General features: G+C 33.3%; 2 protein-coding genes across 2 annotated transcripts; both read right to left on the reverse strand.

Moving 5' to 3' along the window:
• Positions 1-1,103: 1,103 nt before the first annotated feature.
• Positions 1,104-6,971, reverse strand: LOC122588938 (thioredoxin-like fold domain-containing protein MRL7L, chloroplastic). The gene is made up of 6 exons (XM_043761158.1): positions 6,864-6,971; positions 4,588-4,774; positions 3,626-4,158; positions 2,178-2,259; positions 1,769-1,880; positions 1,104-1,468 (listed from the first exon to the last, which is right to left on the reverse strand). Exons 2-6 carry the CDS (start codon positions 4,723-4,725, stop codon positions 1,341-1,343), a joined length of 993 nt encoding a protein of 330 aa, XP_043617093.1. The 5' UTR covers positions 4,726-4,774; positions 6,864-6,971; the 3' UTR covers positions 1,104-1,340.
• A 4,434-nt stretch (positions 6,972-11,405) lies between these two features.
• Positions 11,406-14,209, reverse strand: LOC122587293 (cytochrome P450 76T24-like). Its single transcript, XM_043759419.1, has 3 exons — positions 13,741-14,209; positions 12,211-12,663; positions 11,406-12,112 (listed from the first exon to the last, which is right to left on the reverse strand). Exons 1-3 carry the CDS (start codon positions 14,188-14,190, stop codon positions 11,504-11,506), a joined length of 1,512 nt encoding a protein of 503 aa, XP_043615354.1. The 5' UTR covers positions 14,191-14,209; the 3' UTR covers positions 11,406-11,503.
• Between the last annotated feature and the right edge of the window lie 2,353 nt (positions 14,210-16,562).

Below are 16,562 nucleotides of genomic sequence, written 5' to 3' on the forward strand. Positions count from 1 at the left end.
GTTGTTGGAGTGCTTGAAGGGTGTCGTTGGGGATAGTGGTGGTCATGTTGTTGTGTTGAGGAGCGGTGGTGGCAACAGTGAAGGCCTGAACAGGAGAAGTGTCGACAACAGCCTTTTGGATCATGTAGTTCAGATTTGCCAGCAAACCTTTGAGTTCAGAAAAAATAATTGGAGTTGGTCTTGCAAGGATGGTGGACTTAAAAGCATTGTATTCTTCGGTTAAGCCAGAAATAAGAAGCAACACCAGATCTTTGTCTTTCATAGGTTCACCAATGTTTGCTAGAGCATCGGCATATTCTTGTGCCCTCGTGAGATAAGTGTCTGTAGATTCATTCCCTTTCATCTGGATCTTCAAAAGCTACGTTTTAAGGGTATATTCCCGTGATGAAGTGTGTGGGGCGTAGGCTGTTTCCAAAGATAACCACAACTCGCGTGACGTGGAACCGCGTACATGTTGAAAGGAGGATTCAGACACAGTAGACATGAGTAACATACGCACATGTGCATCATTGGAGATCCACGTGGCATAATTTGGGTTCCGTCGTTGAGTGCTTGTTTCTTTATCAGTAAGGGTTTTTTGTGGACACGGAATCGTTTCATCGATATATCCTAACAGATTATGAGTGGTTAAAAAGGCTTCAAGCATTGACTTCCAGAAGCCATAGTTAGTAGGGGATAATTTGAAGGCAAATTTGTGAGAGTTGTGTATGGTTTTATCTTGTTGGGTAATGGCTGCAAGCGTAACCATGGTAATATAGAGTGAAAGCAGTTGTCTTTGTGGGGAAGAAGGCTGCAACCTTTGTGAGGAAGAAGAAAAAGGATGCCCACCCCCCAAAAAAAAGAAGAAAAAAAGGATGTTTTGTATATATGTTATGGTAATATAGAGTAAAAGCAGTTGTCTTTGTGGGGAAGAAGGCTGCAGCCTTTGTGAGGAAGAAGAAAAAGGATGCCCCCCAAAAAAAAGAAGAAAAAAAGAATGTTTTGTATATATGTTACCAATACGATTACAAGATGACTAGTATATATAAAGTAGATAATTACACTAAGAACCCCATACTATAACACATATCAAATATAATCTAATATAATTGACAAAAATGGGATGTCATGTATCATTTTGGTTTGCCTATATTTAATCTTATCTTAAAAACATGTGTTTGATTGAGTTAATTTCAGCAACTGACTAGCTAACCAAATATGATACATACATATACGCTGAGTAAATACATTTTCAAAAATTTCCTGATACATAATTACACAACTTTTTCTATCTGAAAGTAGAAGTCATGGTTGCATGATTGCTGATTTAGGTTGTACTAATTCATCATGAACTTGTACGTCTACTTCTTCGTGGTGTAACCAGGGATTGCATCATTCATGGTCACAGAGGTCTTAAGGCAAGGTGGCTTTGCGCCTCCATAATAAAAGAAGGCCATAATCTTTGACAATTCATCTGCTGTTCTTATTTCTGAACACAAACAAAACATAATTAATGATCCTTTTCAGAAACTCATACCACACACCAGTCTAACTTTTCACAATAGGACAAATTTTTTATAGTAACTACTTACTGTGCCATCAATCTAAACCGACAATGCAAATGTAATTATAATAAAGAGGAAAACAGAAAAGAGAGCAGTAATAAAATAATTAGGGTTAAACTAAAAGTAATTTTCTATCCAAGATTACGAAACAAATTTCCTTCCATAATAGATAGAAAGTGAGGCAATAATTCATGCATTTACTTTAAACTTATAATAATTAGTACCTTTTTCACGATGTAAGATTTTCCCGGTTTTTGTAAATATGAGCTCAGGAAACACGGAAACTCCCAGTGTTGACACTAGGTCACACTCGACAACAGCATCTATTGCAACACACTGTGAAAACAGATGATATATGTTCAGCAATATGTAGACACAAATAAATAATATGCATGCATATGATAGAGATTAAATCAGACTTATATAGGGTGAGAACAAAGTAAGAAGAGCACAATAAAATGCATAAAAATGCATATGTATTGGAAAAACATGAAAAATCAAAATGGCTTATTTGTAAATACTGCAGCCACCATTTTTACTCTTTTATTTGTGCATTTGATCGTTCTCACTACATTTAAAGTTCTTACACAATCTCAACTCTATCATACATGAGAGGGATGAAATTTTGCTTACTCTTGGTGATGGTATCCTGCAATCCCATATAAGCTGTATGGCTTTCTCCAAATGATCACGAACCATTTCATTTTCCTTTGGCCTGATATAAATTAAAAGTTAACCATCATTTTCATTTATACCAGCTTTCAAGTTTCAACTCAAGCTATAAAAATCACACTTTGTTTTCTTGTTGCCATTGTATTTTGTGCAGGCCCATTAGGCCAAAAATCAAATTAGCTATAGAGTAATTGTAATATCTCTGTAGTTTTTCTGCGGAAAATAATTTAGAGCAGCTAATGCTATAAAGTAATTACAATAACTACTAGATGTTCATTAGATATTTGCGCCTCCTTATATATAGAGCAGCTAACCCTTACAGAAATTTATGATTTGTGTTACGTTTCACACACAAATGGTCAGATAGGAACAGTAAAAAAAACTTAGCCAAAAACGAAATGGGTCGAAAGTCACCAAAGTGTACATTCGATGCAAACAAACCCCTTGATCATGCTTTTATATAGATAAAAAAGAATTTGGAGGAAGTGTGTTGGGTCAACCAAAGATGCCTTGCCTGATTTGACCCGTAGAGAAGTTTATCAAAATTCAACTGTTTTCATTTTAACCTATTACCTCACTCACATACCTTTTCCGTCTCTAATCAAAAGCAAAACGACTCTGGACAGTCCAAAACTACTATCAAAATAAATACTACCACTTCCATTAGAAGCATGAATGACAATAATGCAACAATAAGTTGAGCGATTTTAACGCAAAAAATGGCAATTTTCATCCGTTTAAATATGAGCAGGTCAAAAAGGTTTACCACTTATCCCTAGCAGGTTAAATAGAACAACCAAACTAGTTGGCTAAGACGGAATTGTGTCACATGGCTAAAGGGAGTTGGCAGTTCACAAAAGTGTAATTGTAATGCTTACCTCCTATATAACATTTTTATTTGAAAAGTATAGATTGTATATGCAATAACATTTATTATGTAATCATAATATCATTCATAAATGTTTAAAGGGTCATCTGACCTGTCCGACCCACTCTGCGACCTCTAGTAGAAAGTAGCTAAATGGGAAACATGACAAATGACTCAAACGAATGAGAGTTGCCTAACGTGTACTTTTAATGATTATAAGTTTATAACCTCCTAAATCATTTTATTTTTTTATAAAAAAAAATAAAATGGAAAACTAGTTTATTGATGCAATTACATGGTTTATGTACACAAAACTTTTCATATAAGAAAGGGACAACAAATGTTTGTGGCTCATTCTCACCGGACCTATTCGGAAACTATTGAAAGCAATCCAATTTGACCCATTGCCCAACCAGGCAAACAGCCCACTTTATTACCTCTAGTGGAAGGTTAACATGAATAGATGATAGGAATAATACGTACAAACTAAACCTGCTTCATGAAAGAGGCAACCTAGAGAACACATAACAAAGACACTAACCTTCTGTAACGATTATGCACAAGAACAACCAGGGGGCTAAGGTCCGAAAATACAGTTTCCTCCCATTCTGCAGAAGTAATGTCTTTTATGGCCCGAATATCTTGCCAATTAACTTCCTTATCACTATTGTAACCATCATCATCATCATCATCATTATCTTTTTTAACATTCTTGACACTCATTTTATCAAAAAACTGACTAAAATTGAAACCCCATCCATCAGCATCTTCGGGCCAATCAGGATCATCTTCATCTACAACAAGTGGGTAATCAGCCAAAAGCTTTTGCATCTTTTTCCTCTTTTCTTCAGGATCAACTTCTGCTTCAATTTCAGGGTTCATTTCAATCATTTGTCTAATCTTCTTCCTGAAATCTTTCCTCTCATCCTCATCCATTTCAAAATCACTATCATCATCATCATTATCATCAATTAGATCATTCTCATTTGAATTTTTTACTCTTTTATTTTCATCATCATTTACATCCAAGACTTCAACATTAGAAGCTCTCAAACTCGTTCTCAATCTTCCATCCTGTTTACACATTCCAATTCCAATTATATATATTAGAAGTTGCAAGAATGGCAGGTCAGATAATGGGTCAAAACGAGTTCAGATTGAAACGTATCATGTTTAGTGTGGGGTTGAAACGGGCCGGGTCAGGTTGGGACAACCCACAAAAAAGCTTATTTGTCCATTTGTTAAAATACTTTTGCAACATAGTGTACTTTGATCACAAAAACGATATTATCACAATAACAATTCCAACCTATTAACAAAAGGATTTAAAAGGTTGTTGGCATTAAAAATAAAATTTAGGGCGACTTTCCACCTTTTAACCCAATTGAACCATTTGAGAAAATACATAACCAGATTTGACCCGTTCAGAAGTAATTAGGCAGAAAACTGACAGCAAAGCTAGTGCATAACAAATAAATTTAAACTGAAAAAGCGAGATTTTACCTGAATAGGTGACCTCGTCAAATGAATGTTAGTAACAGAAAGCTTTTGAAATGAAAAAGGAGCTTTTAGCACAGTATTCTTAGCATAATTGGATGGTGAGAATGACACCAAACTTAATCCAGTACACTGTAATGACATTGCAACAAGCTAATCAAATTTCCAACTCTCGGAGATTTTAATTCAAATCCTGGAAATAAACAAAAACCAAATAAGTGAATTTGAACAGAAAGTTATTCCTGGACAAACCCTAGCCAAGTTGAGAGCAGTTCATTATTCTAGAAAACAGGAAAAAGTTAGCACCATAAGATTATGAAATGCTCACATATCATTTCTATATGAACTAAATTACAAATTTACTATCTGAAATATTCATTAAAGTACAGTTTATAAATGTTGGCAAACGTGAGTAGAGGTGGCAAAATGAATTAGGGTTCATATGGGACTTATTGAATTAGCACCCAATTAAGTACCAATGTGCTGCAAAGAGGTTTACGATGTGTTTTGGAATTGCTTATATACACGTCTTATCGAAAGATAAACATTTTTGAGTGTTTGAATGGAAAAAGCTTCTTGTGAATGATATTCATCTGTTTGGAAGCATAAAACCTAGTAAGAACATATAGAGGATTAAATATAAAACTGAAACAGGTACCATATATAGGTGGTTAATTACCAAGAAACTATTATTCAAGCAGCAAACATAAATTCGACTTCAGTAATATATTGCAACAAGCAGAGAATATCAAGAATTTTGTTATAGAGATAAATGCTGGAATATCTTGTTCACCAGGGTTAGACAACTTGGTTAAATAAGGCCATTAGGCCACGGTTTTTAGGTGTGGAGATTATTATTAATTGTTCTTCGGAAGTTAGGGCCGCTGGGGCATTAATCCAGACAACCAGGTTACTGGAGCCTATCCAGATTATCTATCAATTGTTACAGCTGAGTTCATACGACTTATTTGTGTTTGAACTTGTTCTGTTCTTAGTGTTTTCGTTGCTGATATCTGTTACTATTATTTGGTGTCGTGTTTTGTTGCTTGTTTGCTGTTATAATTCAGTCAGATACATATCAATTGGTATCAGAGCCAGCCCTACCTTTCGAGGTTCCAATGCTCGGAGTGGTGGCCTATGGAGTGGTGGCTTGGACCCGAGGAGAAGGGTGCCAACCGTGACCAACATAGCCGTGACTAACGAGGATGTTGGCTCTTCAAAGGGTGGGGTACTGATATGATCCCACATTGGTCAAGTATGAGATTGGTTGGTGGTTTATAAATCAAGGTGTCCCTTCCTTCTTTGAGCTAGCTTTTAAGAGTGAGTTCTACACCTAGCTAGGGCATGATACAAGCCTATTATGGGATGGGTTCGTATCAATATTCAACTATAAAAGGAAGTATGTTATATGTGTCTAACTTATAACACATCTATTGTATGTATTTAGGTTTCTAATATCCTTATTGTATGTAACCAGTAGTTCCTTTGCAAAAGTGGCATCTTTTAACCACTAAGGTGGTGGTCCATTGGCAGAGACTCATGTCTCTTAATGTAGAGGTCACAAGTTCTATCCTTGGCATAAACCCTTTAGCGGCCATAGAGGTTCACCGGCTATGACTCTGGGCTTGCAAAGCAAGTTGCCATGAGATTAGTCTGCTCGCAAAACGAGTGGGATTACCCAAGCTCGTAAGAGAACAAAAAATGGCATCCTTATAAATTTCCACCAGACATCCATATAAGTTTCCACATCCACATCAACAAACATACTATAACACACAGAATAGCATGACTTTAATGAGAATTAATACTATAAATTCCGAAATATAGTTAAATACCACCATGAAGCAACTAAACTAACAAAAATCTAAAAAATAGATATAATTATAGAGTCTAACAAGAAACCGAAAAAATATTACAAAAGCATGAACCTAAGCACACACAGAAAACAATAGTATTAATTACCAACATGTAAACTTTTTCTGTGTTGCAATTTATAAGCTTCAGTCATCTTAGTCCACTAAAATATCAACATTGCTACAGCTACTTTCCTTAAAATATATATATATATATATATATATAATCCTAGAGAAATAGTATTTGTTTATCTTCTGATGATGGGTTCTTAAACAACAAATAATTAAAGCTAACACTAATTAACATAAAATTCAACATATTAGACTAAACCCAGTACCATTATATTATAATATATAAGGGAAAATGATGGGTACAGCAGTATATGTATATGTATATATGGTATGTATCATAAGAGATGGGATGTCTACCTTGCAGGAAATAAGGAGACTACTGATAAACCCTTTTGCAGACAAACTAGTGTTTATAGAATTAGAAATGACCCCCCTGGTTCTTTTCAGTTCTCTGCAGTCTGCACTCTGCACCTCCATTTATCTGTAACTATTTATTTTGTTAATTTGGGCCATTGGACTGACCCAGGTAGACCAAGAAATATATGTGATCGGGCTAAGGGTATATTAGGCTAACACGTTAGGCCCATCCCTCCCATCCCTCAATTTTTTCCGTATTAAGATATGGAAAATGATTAATCCTCCTAAAAATCCTCTTAAATATCCTCTTAAAACTTTCAAATCGTGATAAGTGGATTCTACTAACTCTCTTTCCTAATTTCTACTCTTGATTTTGGGACATGTCATGATCTTATAGCTAGAAAGATTTTTAGAAGGTTTAATTAGGAGGATTTATAATTTCCCGAGAGATCTTCATCTCTTCTCTACTTTTCTATTACCTTATAAAAATTATCCCCTTCAAGTTGAAAGTTACACGAACTAAGATATAAGAAAAGTCCAAAACGCCCTTTATATCGTTTACCAGACACGCAAAGACACAACACATACTTACATCTCCTCTCACAATATTACACACTTACAACACATATGAGTATTATATGATGGCGTTTTCTTTTTTAAAAACAAATATATATATATATATATATATACTATCATGTTTTTATTCCCTTTAATTGAAATTTGTGAGAGAAGAAAAATAATAGTGTCTTGATTTTACTATATAATAAATATTTTGTTAGGTTAATTACATTTTTGGTACAGGTTACACACTCACAAGTCATATTCATTTTTGTTATAAAAACCATAATAAGGCTTTTCTTTGATTATTTCTTTTCTTTTCAAAGATGGCTTTTCAGCTTTTATCTACTTCCTACTTCTCTTAAATCAAACAAAAGAGTTAATATTTTTCTTTTTCTTTTTAATTTCTCACAATTAAAAAAAATACAAACACATTTTTTTAATCATTTGTATCATATTAAAAAGTAACTAACAACGGTTGTTTAATGTTTACCAAGAGATAGGGGAAGATATGATAGTCATAACCATGGGATCATCTCCAATTATATATATATATATGACTACCACTATAAAGAGAGAAAAAAAAAGATTACTTTTAATCTAAGCCATTAAAAATAAACCTACAAATCAATCTAGACCATCTAAATTGAAAGTCAACTATGATATCTAACTATGGTAAATCTTTTTTGATATTTAATGTAACTATTATTATACCATTACATTAGAAATCTTGCCTATTAAAGTTTGACAAATGTTGTAGTGAGAAGATTTGCATTTCCTGAAGTTGTCTGGACATTTACATGCATACATTGATATTATATACCAATTTTTGTTGTCAACAATCCTTATTTATGTTAGTGTTTTTTTTTACTTGAAGTTAGTTAATAACTTTTTAAGAATGTTCTAATGATAGGTGGAGGTAACAAAAGCTTATGAGAAAGACGTTCCAGCATGCCTGGGGTGTTTTAACAAATGCATAACATTCTAACATACATATTGTATATAGGATTTCATTAATATTTATGATGTTTTTTAGTGTATAGATAGAAAACATAAACTTTTAGACTTTAACTAAGTTTTAGGGTATGTTTGGTAGAAAAGATTCGAGCTAGGGCTGTAGCTAGGAGTTTGGAGCTAAAGCTTGATGATGTGGCTAGGAGCTAGAGCTTGTATTTCAACCATTCTTACACAATGTTTTATTTTAAAGACATTTTAGGGGCTTTTAGGAGCTTTTTTGAGCTGAGACTTTTAATCTCAAATGCACATTCAAACATTTTAGGGGTTTTGAAGCGTTTATGTTTATTGGTAGGATAAAAAAACCACAAATTTATGAGCGATAAGAAATATTGAAAACCAAATGTTAAAAAAATACAAAAAGAATATACTAAAGAAAAAAGATAAAGAAGAAAACCAAAAAGACAAAAAAGAATACGAAAACCAAATGAAAAAGTTATATAAAAAAAATGTTACATTTGAAAAAATAATGAAAACCAATGTTTAAAAAAGTACGAATGATATATAATGGAACAAAAAAATTTTAAAAAAGAAACAAAAAAACAGTACATACCAAAATATATAATATTTTAAAAAGTTATAAAAAAATGTTAAATGTAATAAAGGTATAAAAAACAAAATATTGGAAAAGTTAAAAAAAAAAGCCGTAAATTATATAAAGTTATGGAGTTAAATAATAAAAAAGAAACAGGAGAGAAAAAAAAAAAAAAGAAAAAAAAAAGAGGGGCCAAAGTGTCAATATTTATTATTAAAATAAATAATAATAAATACTCATATCAAAGTTAATGATAAAATGTTCTCGTGACCTCCAGGCATAGACACCAACCACTCTACCAAGTCTGTTCTTTGTTTCATATTTGCTAAATCTCTTATTTATATTTAAAATGCAGATAAAGACAAAAAAATATTGTTCACATGATACTCCTTTATTATAGTATGTAATAAATTCAAAGATACAATAATTGGATTTGATTCATAACTAAATACTCATATCAAAGTTAATGATAAAATGTTCTCGAAAAAAAAATAATAAACTAATAATAAGAACAAATCCTAGAAGCTAAAAACAGAATAAAGAATTGATAGAGGCATGGAATGTTATATGTTTGAAATTTGTCAAAAGTAAGTGGAGAAACTACATCTTATGATTTATGTGTGAGAATTGTAAGACACTAGACATGAGTTTTGTGGATGTATGTTCTAGGTACTAAACTGTACATGGGAACTGAGGGTTTTTACCCTTTTACTTTTTTTCATTCAATATCAAATGGGTATAAGGCTAAAAGGATTTCAAAAACATAAATAAAATAACGAATCCCCGATTATATTAAGTAAAAAGTTTAAGAAAAACCAGATAAATATATATAGTAAGTAAAAGGATTTCAAAAAAAAAACAAAAATAAAGTTAAAGAATCCCCGATTATTTTTGGCCCCAATACCCAATAAGTCGGAATTTAGCGGCTCTAGGTCCAAGTTTGGGAGTGAGAATTTTAATCGGGTTCAAATTTGAAATTACCTAAATACGACCAATTGGTAAGGATATGGGTAATGTGGTAGAATTATTATCTTTCAAATTTAATAATTTAAGACCGGCTTATATGCTTTATAGCAATGCTGTCAATCAGGTAGACTCAGGTGTAATTGGTGGGTTGAGAATCTTTGGCCCAAACCCAATCCATTAAAAGTTTCATGGTAAAAAACTCAATCCAGCGACCCCCTGATTAATACATGGGTTGGCGGGTTGACTTGTAAAAAAAAATGGTTTCATTCAAGTAGGCTTAATGTTAATGCATTTAAGTAGGTTGGTTTTAAATCAAGTGAGTCAAATGAGTTATTTTTTAGGTCAAGTGGGTTGCCAAGTTGGCAGGTGAAATGTTATGGTTTTAGGTAGAGTTCGTCGGTAATAATTAGGATTTTTGGATTGGCGGGTTGACCTGACAAGCTTGGTAGAGTTGGGGAATTAACATAAAGAAAAGCTTGAACCCTAACTCGACCCATTATAAATTTCAATTTAGAACCTGGATCTATACGGGTTAATCAGGGTGGCCTTGAGTCGACTTGATTAATTAATGGGTTGGAGGGTTGACAGGTCAGATAGGCTGCTTTGGGCTCAAATGACTTACATGTTAATGCTTTCAAGTGGGTTGATTTTAGGTCATGATCAAATTGGTAGTTTTTAGGTTAAAAGAGATGACAGGTTAAATTGATTGGTTTTAGTTAAGTTAGTCAAATGAGTTGTTTCGAATCAAATGAGTTAGCGGGCTGGTAAATCATATGAGTTAGTTTTGGGTTAGTTGTTTTTGGTAAGTTGGATTTTGAGTTAGATCAAGTATTGATAGCTTTATAATGTTAGGGTGTTGAAAACATTTTATATGCAACTGATTACAAAAATAATATTTATGGTTTCATACACATTACTCATTTGTAATCTCTTAGCTCAATATCTAATCTTGTATAATGTATCATGTTATTAGGACCATGCAATGTTTTTTGATCCAGATTTCGTCACGTTAGTGATAATTTTTTTCTTTAATTCTATTTTTTATATATATATAATCTCTTGAATCTAATTATTTGTTTCATTTTATTTCTATTCTAATAATGATGAACTAACTCAAATAAAGTTTTCGTAAACTATAAAATATATAAATATTTGTTTAACCCGGTTAATGACCGGGTATAGATCTAGTTAAGTTGGCTTAGCTAGTAGCAGTAAGTTATATTTGAGGTGTTCAAAAATATGGCTCAAATCAACCATGTGAAAAATTTGGTTAGATCACTACAATAACCCAAATTGACTCGCCATCAGACGTTAACTATGAACTTAGGAAAAACCTTTAAAAAAAACAGGATCTTGTAACCTGCTGTTTATTAAAGCCAATTAGTCAAACACATTTCGTTTATCAGTTTCTAAATCACATCTTTAATCTAATGAGTTTTAACATTACGTTGCTAATAGAGCCCAAATGATAGTTTAAATTCCACAAATACATTAATCACCCAACTCAAATAAATAATTTTAGGCAAGTACATTCTAATTGAACAAGTGAATATGATATGAAAACCAATCAAAGTTTGATTGGAACGGCCATTAGGGGTACATTTCTTGGACATGTGAGCCCAAACTTCTCTTCCATATTCATATCTTCAACTCTCATATCTCCTTCAAGCTTCCAATCAAACTTTTGAATCAACGAACCCAACATTACATGTAACATCCTGTGTGCAATATTCAATCCCGGACATATTCTCCTCCCGCTACCAAATGGAATAAGCTCAAAATTTTGGCCTCTATAGTCTATCTCGGATTCCAAAAACCTCTCTGGCATAAATGTTTCCGGGTCTGACCAAATGTTTGGATCTCGTCCAATCGCCCAAACGTTACAAAGAATTTGTGCATTTTTGGGCACAACAAAGCCTTTAACTTCCACATCATGTATGGCTTCGTGAGGAACAAGAAAGGGAGCGGGAGGATATAGTCGGAGAGTTTCTTTTGTTATAGCTTGTAAGTAAGGGAGTTGAGACATATCTTCTTCTTGTATAAGTTTGTTGCTGCCTTGCATAAGTTTTGTAATCTCTAACCGGGCCGTCTCCATTTTCTTGGGGTTTCGAATGAGCTCTGTCATAGCCCATTCGAACGTGGTTGATGTTGTATCAACTCCGGCAATAAACAAATCCTATAAATAATATTTAGAAATGATCATTTTTGTACAATTCATTCTTCTATATACACACAAGTTTAGTCTGACTAATATGTGCTAATGTATTTACTTACCCCCAATAAATGTGTTAGGCCAGTTCGACTAAAATTTGATTCATCTTTGACGTTGATAAGGTTAAGCAGCAGATCCAAAACATCGCTTTTTGTTGATTTACCAGATTCATACGCCGATGAACTCGCTCTAGTTTCCAATCGTTGATCGATGATCCTGTCAAAAATACCATATAACTTTTGAAAGTAAACATGTCCTTGTCTTCTTAAGCCTTGTGGATCTAAGGGTTCAAGGATAGGAAAATAGTCTACCAAGTTCGGCTTTCCACCAACTTCCATCACACCCCAAACCGCGTCCTTAAATTCTTGAGTTTCCGAGGAAACGTATTGACATAAATCCATAGAGAAGATCAAGTTGGATAAAATGTTAATAGTTGTGGTAAATGCAGCTCCACCTATGTTCACAGCCTTTTCATTTATACAACATTGACTAACATGATCTAGAAGCTCATGCACCTACAAAATAATCAAATGGGATATTTATTCAACCATTCATGCACCTATACAAGTATAATCATGAGATAATTTGAGCATTTATTTTGAAACCAAAAATTGGGATCACTTAACAGTCACTCATCTTCATTCCCGCATAATGAAACTCCTTTGCCCCAAATTTTGGCACAATTGAGACTTGAACTCATGACTTAACCATTGTTGAACATTTAAACCCAACACTATTATCTACACTTTTATGCTACTTTATAAAGATTACATCCGTTGTTGAAAATCACACTTTTGGGATATGAAAATTTATCAAGATACTTTTAATAAATTAATCTACGCCATCAGTTCATAATCTTCTATGAATCTATGATATTCTACTACCTCTTTACATCAGATAACTTTAAATCAATTATATATACCACTCGATGCCGCCACCATTACAAACAGTCGTCACTGCACCCATTGTGTGGGTATCTTTCTAATTACTATACACTTCTTGCATAGCCATACAAATTAAAGTTCAGTTTAACATTTATCTACAAATTAACATGCTCTTTGCTTAGAGATAGCAAAGCAAGTAAAGTTCAATTCCAGCCAGGTATCTATTTTCAAGTGAAATATTCATTTCGCCAAAAGTAAAATATAGCGTGTCTACAAAATATTAGTCATAAAATTCTTGCTAATCATATACATACTCAGCATCTGACAAATACATCAATCAATATAAATATTTTCTTTTTGTCTCATACTATCTTTTTCAAAAAGTTTCACTAGTAGATCGAAAATTAGTTGTTTTGCCTCATGTCCCCAAATATGAGTAATATGTCATAAAAATTGGATTTAGCAAACATTTTTGAAAAATTCGTACAGATGGGAGAACTTTTTAACTTTTTTGGTGGTTTTGAAATAATTTGACTTACACCAGTCTTCGACTTTTTTTAATGGTTTTGAAATAATAATACTCGTATATATTTTGCAAAACTAAAAAATCTAGAATAACACCATCTTTCTCCAAAACATCCGTACAAAATTTTCGACATATTAGTCACACGCACACTTGTTAGCAAACAGTAATTAACTAGCTAGTACCTTTTCCATACGTAGTTGTTGCGTAGCATCTAAACATTGTCCAGAAAACAAATATTCTCTCGTTATTCTTCGCAGTCTTCGCCATTGTTCTCCAGCTGGCAGAAAGACCATAGAGTATTTATGGCGGTCCATCAACCGTAGAGTGTTGGGAACAGATCGGCTAGAAAATAAAAGGTCATTTGTTTGAAATAACTCTTTTGCCATATCAGGTGATGAAACAACTATGGCTGTTTTACTTCCAAGCTTAAGTGACATTATTGGACCATAACGTTTGGAAAGTGTGGCAAGTGAACGATGGGGTTTGTTGCCTAGCTGTAACAGGTTCCCGATGACCGGAAATGGATAAGGACCCGGTGGAAGCCGAGAGTTACGACGGCCGGAGATAACGAAAACATAGATAGATATTATAAAGAGAGACAATAACCACATGAAGCAGCTTGGATAATCCATAGAGTAGTACTTGTGTGTGGTTGTGGGTGCATATATATATATATATATATATATATGATTTAGTTTCATTCTACATAAATATGCATACCTACCTATACTACTACTCGTATTGTACTATATTAGTCTATGGTCCGTATGTTTTCATCCGATGTACTCGTATATTTTTTCAATTTCAGTTATTTATACATATTTATTTATATTTTTATTACAAAATACTAGCACGGTACCCGCGCTATGCGGCGGCGGTTGTGGTGGCGACGGCGTGATGGTTGGACGACTGTTGGTGGTGGAGCGGCGGTGAGTTGTGTATATAATTGATGTAAAAGGTTAATGAACATATTTTAAATGATAAATGACTGTCAGTGTAATTTAATCATTAATGTTAAGAGCATAATGTATATGAAAGTATTTTAAGGGGTATTAAGTGAAAATATTACATATTTTCAACATTACCAAAAATAAAAAGGGTTATTCTTTTTATAATATACTATAGATTAACGACCAATTTACAAGTTGGTTTATTGGCATTTTCAAATTATTATATCTTAATTGTTTAAATATAGTTTCTTTTCCAGATTGTTTTATTGTTAGTCAAAAAAATCTTGTTGGTATATTTTTATACGATTATATGATAACTTTACTATTTTGAGAAGATTCATCATAATTCAAATCTCACTTCTTACATTTGTGAAAATATGAATTTTTGGAAGGGTTTTCAACCTTCATCCCACGCATGCGTGGTTCGAACTCTGCATACGACCCAATTGGATGTCACTGTAATTACTAACTATTTACTCGCTGTTCCCAAAAAAAAATATTAAATAATATGGCTAATGTCTTGGTGGCCGACTGGTAAGACTTTGATAAAATCTACCAGGGATCGAATCTTACTTTCTACATTTGTAGGAGTGGATTATTAGGGAAGGTTCTCGAGATCCTTAGATTTCATCTCAAGTATGCGTGGTTCGTCCTCTACATACAATTCACTTGGATGATACTATGATATCTCGAATGCTAATTAATAATAACCGGTTATTAACTTGCTATTCCAATAAAAAAAAAATATGCACATGCAAATTTATGTGGAGTTGTGGTGGCCTATCCTCAAAAATCTTTTGACAATTTTTTTTTTTTTTCCTTTTTAGATCTTTAAATGATTCGTATTTTATTTTATTTTTAGTATTATCAGTTTATATGGTTTTAGAAAACATTTAAAAGAAGACTTTAACCATAAAACAAGAGATGATGAGGCCATCAGCTTTGAAAAGATTGGCATCTTTTGAGCTCATTTTTATTGTACATGGTGATTGAAAGCTAGAAATCTTTGGGTTCACTAGCTAGCTAGCTAATGCTTTATTCCAAGCTTTCCATCGATAAAAAGAATAAATCTTGAAGAGTTTGACATTTTTATGTTTGTTAAATTATTTGTTTGAGGATTATTACCGTAAAGTTTTAAAATAATATGTAATTCTCTTTTTTAGTATATATTCAACTTAATAAAAACAAAGTTGAGAACGTTTTATCTTAATTAGCATTGTACCCGTGCGATGCGGCGGCGTTTGGTGGTGACGGCGATTGGCGGTGGTGACAGCGGCCGTGGTGGTGTTGTTTATGGTAGGTGCAACTGTGTAAATAATTTGTGTAAATGTAATTGATGTAAAGTGATAGTAGATATAATTTAGAAGATAATGGATTAATGGTGTGAATTAATTTATTAAGGATAAAATGATAATTTTCTATCTAACACTTTTATAAGAGAAAAAGTGATAATTATTATAAGATAGTATAGATATAGATAATATCAATTGGAAATAACTAAAAGAAGAAAGAAAGAAGTGGCTGTTGAGTTATGGATTCGCTGAGAGACTCAGCAAGTCTTTTCTTCAGCGAGTAGCTTTTCCAGCGATCTCTCAGCGATCGATATTATCTTCAAGTTAAAGGATAAGTTCAATGACTCACCGTTATATTTGTAAGTCAAATATGGGCGGGAAAATGAAGATAAGAAGAGAGGTCCCAAAGACACGTGTTGATCAAGAAGATTGAAGACATGTGACCATGTACCAAAACGGTACCTGGGTCTTTCTCTCTAATACCGGATTTGGAAACAAACAAGATGAAGATAGAGGACCTTGCAGATCTGAGAGATCCACCAATAGATGGTTGACAACCTTGAGGTGTCAACATCTATTGGGTTGACAACCCTGCAGATCTTGAGGTGTCACGAATCATTCAACATAAAATAAAATAGGTCAGGTCATGACAAGGCGGGTGAAGCATAGTCCAAGTCTTAACTTCAACATTTAACACATTAAAAGTGTTTGTATACAGGGTGTACCAGCGGCTAACCCTCCACACCGTTAATATATTGAATG

The sequence above is a fragment of the Erigeron canadensis genome, chromosome 2 (genome assembly GCF_010389155.1).
Source record: "Erigeron canadensis isolate Cc75 chromosome 2, C_canadensis_v1, whole genome shotgun sequence".
Lineage (NCBI taxonomy): Eukaryota > Viridiplantae > Streptophyta > Magnoliopsida > Asterales > Asteraceae > Erigeron > Erigeron canadensis.